Here is an 11,404-nt window from a genome sequence, read left to right as displayed (position 1 = left end):
TAAAGGGGCATAGACATTACATATCTCAGTAGGTGAATTCAGTGTAAGGGTGAATTTCTTTTTATCACCCCATGATAGGAACTGATGTTCTTAAAGATGACAAAGTTATATTATATATATTCTAAATACTCTAGAAAAAGCAGAGAAGTAGAAAGTACATTTTAAAAAATTTCCTTTTAAACTGTTAAAAAATTTCAATGATTAAATTGGATTTGCCTCAGTTAGCTGAAAAAATAACATATGGAAGTCACTGTCAATGATGACAGATAAATGATTCTTAGCGTATTTAGGGCATTTACTCCCATATTTCCTCTCCTAAAATATTTGTACCTTCATCTAATTTAAGTGTGATTTGCATAGATATGTTTTTATCAATAGAATTAGAAGACTAAATCAATTTTATGCTTTGTCTCACTGTCATGTATGGCATGATAGCTACTTCAAACTGTTAAGTCAGCTGAGTCATTTTTATGTTTTATGAACATAAAAGCTATTTCACATTTTTGTGGTATTTAGTTCTTGTTTTCTTGTTTTGTTTGGGTATGGAAACAATACACTAATGATTAAACCAAATCACTTGGAGCTTTTCTTCCCATGTGGCATCTAATAAGTTATTAAAATATTTCATATTTTACATTATGCATGGTATATAAGTAAAAGTCAGTCACCAGAGTGAAATGATCTCCAGAGTCCCTTCTGATTAAAACTCCAATTAAAATTTTGTAAAATGTATCAGAACTTAATTATTTTTTGCTTTAATGTTAAAAGCTTTCACTTTTATTACGTGAAACAATATTACTACTTACTTTTTTAATAAAATTGAATTTTTACTTTTTGACCTACTTTATTAACATGTTTATAACTAGATCTTGTTTTTCAGCCTCAAAAGGTTGATACCCTTTTTACCTACTTCTGAGAAGTTAGAAATTGTAAATATCATTTAGCAATCTAGAGAATTTTGTTTTTGCTGAAAAAGAAACCCCCCGCACCCCCATGACGTTATTAGGTCAGCTGCACCTGTAGGTTTTAAATGATAGATCTGAAATTCAGACTCAGGCTTATCCTTCTGCTTTAAAGCCTTACAACCATATTCTTAAATTTCCTTAGAAATTTCCCTTAAATGTCTTTCCCCTTACTCATCTCCAATAACTTCAGAAATCAAATCTCATTTTGAAATAATCAGTTCCTAATGAAATACATTCAGATGTGTTAAGTACAATTTTAACAAGGTCTTAAACTTAAGAAGTCAGATAATATAGAAAACTTGAGAAAAGTAGAGGATAGAAAATCAAAGACCAGCAAAAGTCTGGCTCTAGATGCACTAGATATGTAGAGTTTTAATGAAAGCAGAAAATAAAAGAATTTAAGGTACAATAACCATCACCAGATGATTTATTGCCATGACTTTCCTACCTCTAGGCAAAAGGTAAAAATCCTGTCTTCAAGTGTGACCTAAATAAACAGACTTTTTCATCATTCTTACATTAAGTACTAGGCTTGTCCTGGTAAAATAAACTCTGGAAATGTTCATGTTAAAAACTGTCAGGATTTTACTCCAACCAAGAACTACCCTGTCAAAATACCATTGTAAATTTGTAAAGCACAATTACAAGTTTCCCCCATGAAATGACTGACGAAGAATGACTAGCATATGATCCAAAATATGCAGCTCAAAAACAAGATCTCCAATTTATTCTAATGTAAGTACTCCATGAAAAAACTGAGAAACACTGACTTTTAGAGTATTATAACAAAAAATTAAGAATTTTCACAGGGAAGATATTTTTTTTAAAAGGGAAAAAAATTTGGAAAACACACACAAAAAGAACATTCACTTAAAAGTTTCAAGATCCTTATATCATGATTTCAACAAGTTAGAATTCCATGGAACTAAGTAACAAGTAGTGAATAAAACAGACTGGAAGTTTAGGAATTCCTAATTAAAAATAGACTTTCAAAATTAAAAAGTACCACTTTAGAGAACATTGAATAAACTGATAAAACATTATGAAGATATTTTCCCCCAACTGTTAAAAATAAAATAAGAATTAAAAATTATTAAACCCTAATTGTTCCTGTGTAAGGTTATAGATTAAATGAAAGATTTCAAAATTTTTCCATAATTGCTTCTTCTAAATCCAAGGAAAACAGGGATGGCAAACTAACCAAGTAATTTAAAAAGAAAGTCTTATTATTTAAGAATATAATCATCAGATGCAAAACAATATTTTTCTCTTGAACTTTGGCTAAATATAAGTAAAGTAGGACCACCCTAAGATACTGCTTCTAAGAACTAAACTATGGATAAGTCCTAGAATTGTTGGCAATAGGCATAATCACTTACAGTACAAAGAATCTCTACTATTCATATAAAGTAGAACCAAGTTTTTTTACCTTAGGATAAAAAATTATTTCCCTCAGATTATTAAAAACAAAAACCAAAAAACCAAACTACTCCTCTTTACTCATTCAAAGTGCTAAATTACAGGAATTCAAATATGCTTCTTAACTCTAAAGACAGTCTAGACTCAGTGTAAGTTGTTTTCCTACATTTTCTCCAAATATTGTCTATATAAACTATGTCAGTGCATAGAAGCTAAAGGTTTCAAGAAACAGTATACTCCTGAAAATATCTTTGAAAATGCAATCACAATACAAAACAGATGAGATTGAACAATTTGGAAAGCAACCTCTTTTAAGAGGTAGTTTGTAAAAATGAAGTACTAAGGAGATAAGGATGCTTTCCAGGAAACACATGGGATGTTTCCAGAATCTCAGTAAAGTGGAGAAGATACAGCCTCAGGCTAGAAATCAGCAGCATTGGAGACTTGTGCTAACGGCAACCAATAATCTGTAGGCAAACGGATAAAAAAGAACTTTCTGCTAGATTGGGAATGGGGCCTTGGACCACAGGGATCCCACTATGACATCATCTCTTGTAGTTGCAACAAGAACAGAAGATGACTACACACAAAAAATTAGAAGAGTAATTTTTTAAATAGTTCAGTTTTTCTTTTAAAATTATTAGGACCTCTTATAATTAACTACTGAATACACATATGAACAAGGAGACGTAAGAAACATGTCATAAGCTCAGTACTTTTGAAACTACTACTTAGTTCTAAAACCCAGTACACATTAACTGTATGAATTCAATTTTTTTTATTCAGAACCTGTAGCTTTAAGACTGGTATAAACAAAAATAAAGTACAAACAAGCCGTTAGTAACATAATAGCTGCAGTTATTAACTGCGAGAACACAGTAAAAATGAGTCGTACTAAATGTTAATGTTCTTGCAACAGAATTATCCCAGTCATTTTACAGTAGCAAATTGTGGCAAGAAATGTAAATTCATTTCTTATTAAAAGTACTTAAAGAATTTCCAAGATTGATCAGTTGTGCTGCAAATAAAACAGCAGTTTATTCAAAAGAGCCCTTACCTTTCTCATTTTCCTAAAAGATTTGCTATTTACAAGTAACTACTATTTTCAGATCAGTTGTTCAAACCAGGGTTCTTGCTGTAAATTCACATCTTAGCTTTATATATAGTAAACTCACACTCATTTTCCCTTTCCAGTGGAATATCTAGTCTTGAAGCTAAAACACTTTCATAAGAGGGATAATTTAAAATCCTTCATGTAAATCTTGGTTCTTAGTTTTCTTCTACCTCAATTTTATTTTCATGTATTATTTGTTCTTCTTCCTCATCACCAAAAGTCTGTTCCTGTATGGTGGTAAAAGAGAGAGATCTAGCGGCCACTTCTGCAGCGATGCCAGCAGTGAAGGTAAAATCCGGTGACAGCTGTAGCCGTGCCAGCCTCTGCTTAATAGAGGGCTGTAAAGAGTCCCTGGCAGTTGAATAGGCAGTGGCCAGGCTACCTGTATCTGTCTGCTGAGATTCATCTTCACTCTCACATTGGTAACACACTCTTTCGTCAATTCCTTGGCAGAAGACTTCACTTGTAGGATTGTCTTTATTTTTACCATCTAGAGGGTTTTCACATAAATATTCAGTCCTACTACTTAGTTCACTGTCAGTTGTGGAGGGTTTACTATTTTCCTCTTCGGTATCATTTTTACCAACTTCCCCCATATCTGAATCCACTGATGGTTCTGAATTACTTATGGGTTCCACTGGGTCTACAGGAGACAAGGATTTCAACACAGCTTTAAAAGAAAGGAAAAAAAAATGAAAGAAAAATAATAACTAAGAACCCAGCAATGATTTAAACTTTAACTTAAACTCCCAGTACTTCAACTTTTATAAAGAACAATAAACAAATAAGTAAAAGCTAAATAAAACTTTCTAGTAAAATCTATGTAAATTTATAAATTCAGAGGACTTTATAAGAGACAAAATGCCTAGGAAATGAAATGAGATGGGGTTTTGATGAATATTTTAATACATGTCATATATTCTCTTATTCAAAATGTTAAAGAAGTGGTTCTCAAAGTGTGACCCCTGAACTAATAGCATCAATCAGAATAACCTAGGAATTTGGTGTAAATCCAAATTTTCAGGCCTCACCCTAGGCCTACTGAATTGGAAACCGAGTGGGGACCAGCTCTAAGTCTGTCCACTTGATTCTGATGCACGCTTAAGTTTGAGAACCACTGTACCAAAGAATAAGCAGCATGGTTTTCACCGATGTGTCAGGTAAAGGCCAAAACTAATCCAGATAATAATATCTTCAATACATATATATTTACAAGTTAAAATGACATGGAAAAAAGTGCAACATATAATTCAACTTACTTGCCAACCACCTAACAAGACCCTTATGAAAGCAGAGTGATAACTGCTATATACATTTGTAATGCCACACGAAAATATAAAAAATAAAATCTATATTCAAGATCAACTAGTATACAAAGCATAATACATAAATATTATATCCATACGGCAGAAGTTGTCCTTTCAAGGAAAATGAAGTTTTATTTAGCCCCTCTCGATGTTAGTAGGCAGTGGGTTGCTTGCTAGGCAGTCTCTCCTCCCAGTATGAGGGGTTAGTACAATACAATATATTATGAAGCATGACGGTAGAAGAAAAAGTGCTTCTTGAAGATCTGGCGTTTATTTAAAAAATAATTTGAAAGTGTGTCCATTTCCAAGAAACAGATCCCTAAGCTGCAGCAACTCCACTAGAGAAGCGGCAACAGAAAAAAATGGCCACAGCAGGTTCCATTGCAGAATTTCCCTCTCTAATTCCATTCGGACTTTACCCCTGTAGGCAGAGATGAAAACAACTCTGGAAGATGTACTGAAAGTTTTCGTGGGAAAAGCATTTTATGGTATCAGCAGCTTTTTACTTATTTTCACAAACTAAATCAACATTATTGCCCTTTCAAATGTAAACTATCAAAAGCACATACCTGAAAAAGAGATACATTTCTCTCATCGTTATATCTTTGCCCATATTGTCAAAAGGATAATTTTAAAGCTACATGAAGAAAATACTAAACAATAAAAAAGGATACAGTTTATATACAGTGCTATTTCCAGTCTTCATGTATATTTTTAGTCTATAAATCTGCTGGTTTTTGAAGAATGCAAAATATATTAGAAGTTGATTAATATTCCCACTTACTGTTAATTAGACTGATGTTACTAGAGGATCAACTGACATGTGTTAACACTGCTAGAATGTAAGCCTCCAAGAATACAGAGATTTGTCTCTTGGTCTTTGTGCTGGGGACATAGCAGTAAACAGTGCCTTAGTAACTACTTGTTGGATGAATAATTTGCTGAATGAAAAATGTGGGGGATTATAAAGCCCATATTTAAAGAGATTATGATTTAAGAGACAAAAAAAATCAAACACACAGAAAACAATAATACCTAAGCCATAATACTCTTAATCTCTTTTTTATTTAGGCCCAAATATGAACAAGCAGTTTGCATGAACTCTATCTTTACTGCTGCTTCTGGGAAGTTCTTAATCTATTATATACTTTTCTATTTAAGACTGCCTTTCATTTCCCTACAATGCCTCTCTGGTGTGAAGGTCTGTGTTAGTAAGAGAGGTAACAGGGCTAGAGTAGTAAGAGGAGGATTCAAGGAGGAGAGGTTGTTAAAGGACAGCTTTGTGGATAAGACAGAATTCTTCGTAAAGGCATGAATGTTTTTGATGAGTAAAAGCAGCCAACGTGGTGGAACCACAGTCTAATGAGATAAATATAAGCAGAGGAAGTTTTCTGTATTAGAAATAGTGAGAAACATAATTGGATATGATGAACTCATATGATAGAGAGGCTTGAAACCAGGAAAAGGACTTAAGATTTACTACAATAAGAAAGGGGAACCACTGGTTTTAAGATACAAAGCCATTATTAATGTGCTGTTTGAGAAAAATCTGTAAAGAGTTTGCAAGGATGAAGCTATCTTAGAAGTTTAGAAGCCATCTTCTAAGGATAGCTTAGAAGAAAAAGGTGTTGAAAATTCAAGTCAGTTAGGAGGCTATTATAATATATAAGCACAGGCCAATGAGGACCTGGGCTATAAAGGGGACAATGGTTAGAAAGAGGAAGGATAAAATCAAGAAATGTTCATTTGGACAACTCTAGGGTTCCTAAGAGAAGAGAAGAAAACTCCAAGGAACTTTCCAGAAGTAATCTCTATAATTTAGTAAAAATGAGAAAGGAAAAAGAAGGTAATTGATTTTGAGGTTCCACATACTCTGAAATGGAAAGGAAATGCCACTCTACCTTCTTAAAAGTCCATTAATTCCTCAACTAGGAATTAGCTAGTTTGATACTATTAAGCTTCCCTTCATTTCCTCCCCCACCTCCCGTTAAGTTCAACTAAAGATAAGAAGGGTGGGAGACATAAAGAAGTTTAATGCATATCTTCAGTATTATCAATCACCCAACTTTGTCTAAATCCAAGAAATCCAAGTATAGAGACAGTGTGCACAGAAGAATCTCCTCTTTTCCCATCTACTGAAGTGCTCAAATCAATTAAGTAATCTTAATGATGTAGCTAAATGGCCTAGATCTTAATTCATTTGTTTTAATAGTGAACAGAGTTATTAAGCTTTATGCTTCATTAGGGTATTTACAATTTAACATAAAGATGAGTTTAGAATATCAAATTCACTAAATTTTAAAACACTCCAATTTATTCAACTCATTATCTATTCCAAAATCAATTCAGTAAAAGATCAAATAACTGATGAAAAAGTGTGACTTCACATTCCCAATTTGACTGTATACCTACTTTTTTATTGATCAAATGGATTTTATGTCTAGAAGGAAAAGTACTATGCTTACTGATGGATGTCTAAAATTAAAGCCATAAGAATTCTATAGCTAAAAGATAAGATTCATAGTTCAAGAAAAAAAAAAATCCCCTACATTGAAATAACTTTCTACTCTGAAGTCAGTGCTTACCGTGATCACTGAATAGAAGCTGCTTCCACTTCTGCCTTTCTGCCTCTGAAGCTTTAAATCCTAGCACAGATTTTAATTCTTGGAGTACCCTCTTGGATTCTTCATGTTCACGCTTCTGTCTCTCTCTGTCATCTTGAGACAAGTAATAAAAGTCATCCTTTCTGAAATCACTGTCCATATCTATATCATCTACATAAGCTTCTAATTCCTGAAAATGAATGAAAGAAAAAAACACTATTTCAAGCAGTCAATTTTCTAGAAGCATTAATTTATTTGCACCTAACCCATCTCCAAGATTAAAAGATGAGGACTCTTGGGCAAGGTCATTAAAGCACAATTGGGCAAACAAAGCAAACATACACTTATAGATAAATTGAAATCTTAAAAACAGTTTAATGGTTGATATTAAAAATGGTTGTAGATAAGAAAGTTTAACAATTGCAATCATTGTTTTTCTACTTTGATGCCATTCTACAGATCTAGTCAAGATTACAATTATTAGCTCTGTCAAAACCAGCCAAAATGAAAAGGGCTGGTGGTTTTGGGAGTTGGTCAGGTATGTTAGGTCTTCTTGTGGTAGACATTTGGGGTCCTTTCTGAGTTCCCACGAAGTCTGAACACTATTCCTAGGACGGGATAAGAACCTTATCTTATGGTTCTCCATATCCCTAAGGCAAAGGATGGAATCCTTACTTACCCAACCTCCCTTGCAATTATGGTTTAGGTAAATGACTTGGGATCCTCTAAATAGATCTGATTCAGAAGTTTATTATAAAAGAAGCAGGGATCTTGAGGAATCCTCTCAGGCAAGGATAGCGGCAGACCAAGTAGAGTTCTGAAGGCAGTTTTTGTTACTCAGCATTGATGGAACAAGTGGCAATGTCTGTGCTTGGTGCCTTAGCAGTGATTTTACCACTGGAAAAGTTCCTGTGAGTGATTTTGGCTGTTTATCCCACCCTGGTTCAAACCTGATTATCTGGCCCTCTGAAACATTCTGTCAGCTAGCTAAAGGTCTTTTTTTATTTTTTAACAATTTTCTTGTTTGTTATACTAAGTAGGGTTGGTCTCCCTTTGCAATGTAAGAATATTGAATAGACAGCATGACCTAAGGGAAAGTTTTCCTTTGCATGAGCAAAAGAAGTCGTTGCCAATATCTAATGCAATCATTCAGAAATGGTTTTTAAAGTGAGGTGAAACATACATGTAGTCAAATGAACAAATCTTAAGTACACAGGATTTTTACATATGTATACATACTGGTAATCACCATTCACATTTCCAGCTTCCCATTGCCAATGCATTGATTTCTTTTTTTTTGCTTTGTCTATTTATTTATTTTTAATAAGGCATCATTGATATACAGTCTTATGAAGGTTTCACATGAGCAACATTGTGGTTACAATATTCACTCATATTATTAAGTCCCCCCCAACACCCCATTACAGTCACTGTTCATCAGCATAGTAAGAAGCCATAGTCACTACTTGTCTTCTCTGTGCTATACTGCCTTCCCCATAATCCCCCTACATTATGTGTGTTAATCATAATGCCCTTTAATCCCCTTCTCCCTCCCTCTCCATCCACCCTCCCCACCCCTTTCCCTTTGGTAACCGCTATCCCTTCTTGTAGTCTGAGTCTGCTGCTGTTTTGTTCCTTTAGTTTTTCTTTGTTGTTATACTCCACAAATGAGTGAAATCATTTGGTACTTGTCTTTCTCTGCCTGGCTTATTTCACTGAGCATAATACCTTCTAGCTCCATCCATGTTGTTGCAAATGGTAGGATTTGTTTTCTTCTTGCCAATGCATTGATTTTTAATGTGTTTAATCACTCTTAAGTGTTTAAGAAATAGACAATTAGATACAAACAGCAAGAAAATCTGCTGTACACATAATGTAGGGGGGGCATGGGGAAGGCAGTATAGCACAGAGAAGATAAGTAGTGACTCTATAGCATCTTACTACACTGATGGACAGTGACTGCAACAGGGCATGTGGGGGGGAATTGATAATATGGTGAATGTAGTAACCACAATGTTGCTCATGTGAAACCTTCATAAAATTGTATATCAATGACACCTTAATAAAAGAAAAAAGAAAAAATCTGCTGGTAGATGCAATGGATTCAAATTCAAGGCACTAAAAACTAATAACTTGATGTAAATTCAAAAACTATGCTTGTAATTCTATAGTTCATTAGAAACACAAATTCAACAGCTTATCCAACAATCATCCATATCACTTAGAAAAGAGAAAGCTAGATAAGCTGTGTACATGAAATTCCTCTTAAGTTGGGGGGGGAAGACATTTTCACCCTTACCTGCTCCTCAGGGATTGGGTCTTTGTCTGCAATATGTAGAGCAGGCTGCATCAAAGGTACCACAGTACAACGTGGGTTTTCACATGCTATTTCAGGCTTGCCTTAAGAAGAAACAGGACACACAGAAATAAGTGAATATATAATTTTAAAATATTGGTACTAATATTTTGCTGACTTCATAGCCCAGCTTGTTGTGTTTTATTTGCAAAAAAAAATTAAGAACATTAAACCTAACAAAAGTAGCATCAGTAGATTTACGAACTAAGTTAAACTGAACACTTGGAGGAAAAATTTTGGTTTTCTCCCCTTCATCACCTCATCTTAGTATTCTGCACACAAGTACTCACTAAGCAAATCAACTTATGTTCACAGAAAAGGAATAGTCTCAAGACAGACCGTCATTCTTCCTCATGAAAAACAAACTTCCATATTGTACTTCATATATACTATTTCTACTTTTAGAAGTTAGAATAGGAAAAGAGCTTCACAAGTAAATTCCTTGAAAAGCTCACCCAAGTGATCTCATCTGTCCTGGGCTGGTGTGGTTAAAGCTAGCTGAGGTAGGATGGGATGGGAAGAAATCTCAGTAGATGTGAGTCAGCATCTACGAAGCTTAGGGGACTGCTCATAGTGTCAGATGACTGGTTACATACAAGGGATTGAGTATATTAGTATATTGAAGATAATGACAGTCAAGTTTCTCATAATTAGAAAAGAGGTACAAATACAGAAAGGGGGAAGGACAGAATAAACTATATAGTGTTGCAATTGAATTGAGGTATTGGTGTGAACACATGGTTTATAATATATATGGATAGAGAAACAGAGATCGATGTGTATGTAAGTGTATATATATATAGAGATGTATTTTGTAACTCTGTACTCCAATAAGTGGTAAAAACAATACCATCCCAGTGGATATGAACATACCGAGCACCCAGATCTTGGTTTCTAAATATCATGTGCCACTGAAAGGAATGAGGGCCTCTTGGAAACATGGCTGATATTAGGGTTCAGGGCAAAGGAAGTTTGAGAGAAGTGCCCAAAGAATGGTGGTGACAAAAATCACCTGGAATGGGCTCTTTCTGGTCAAACTTTTGAAAATTTGAGCAATAAAATAATAATATAAGAGTAACAAATTATGGTCCATTGAAAATAAGAACCCACACATCCATATTAATATAAATGAGTAAATAGCTGGAAAAGGGAGATGCTTTACCCTACAATAGAGTGCCAACTAGTAAGTGTAAAGGGAAAAATGAATTAGAAAATACCATTTGGGAACCATCACAATAGTATCTAATTCAAGCAAGAACTTTGAATGAATGCTAAAACCAGTGAGTGAAAAAAATTTAAGATAACTTATTCTATTTTATTCACTTTTAAATTCACTCTTTTTAGTATACAGTTAGGAATTTAGACAAATTAGTCACGTAACCACCACAACCAAGATACAGAACAGTTCCATCACCTCAAAATATTTAATTGTGCTGACTCTTTATAACCTAGTCCTCCCTTCATATCCAACTCCTAGTAATCATTGATATGTTTTCTGTTCCTATTAAATTTTAGCATTTTAAGAACATCATATAAATAGAATCATATAGTATTTAATGATTTGAGTCTAGCTTCTTTCAAAGAACATACTGCCTTAGAGAGTCCTCCATATTACTGATGTAGTAGTCGTTTTTTTTGCA

At 34.0% G+C, this 11,404-nt stretch overlaps 1 protein-coding gene across 7 annotated transcripts in view; it reads right to left on the bottom strand.

The window, feature by feature from the left end:
• Positions 1-3,147: 3,147 nt before the first annotated feature.
• Positions 3,148-11,404, bottom strand: part of VEZT (vezatin, adherens junctions transmembrane protein) — a 65,959-nt gene continuing 57,702 nt past the window's right edge. For 4 of the 7 annotated variants that reach the window (XM_073213644.1, XM_073213645.1, XM_073213647.1 and 1 more), the window contains 3 exons: positions 9,708-9,808; positions 7,391-7,598; positions 3,148-4,168 (listed from right to left, as the gene is read on the bottom strand). In XM_073213644.1, the coding sequence (XP_073069745.1) occupies positions 3,654-4,168; positions 7,391-7,598; positions 9,708-9,808 (824 nt within the window). In that variant the 3' untranslated portion in view covers positions 3,148-3,653. Of the gene's footprint in view, positions 4,169-4,193; positions 5,227-7,390; positions 7,599-9,707; positions 9,809-11,404 lie in introns of those variants that run through there. The other 3 variants (XM_073213649.1, XM_073213650.1, XM_073213646.1) reach the window with 2 other exon arrangements.

This window comes from Manis javanica, chromosome 10 (assembly GCF_040802235.1).
Source record: "Manis javanica isolate MJ-LG chromosome 10, MJ_LKY, whole genome shotgun sequence".
NCBI classification, from domain to species: domain Eukaryota; kingdom Metazoa; phylum Chordata; class Mammalia; order Pholidota; family Manidae; genus Manis; species Manis javanica.
Note: the sequence above shows the minus strand (reverse complement) of the source record. Positions and strands in the feature narration are given on the sequence as shown.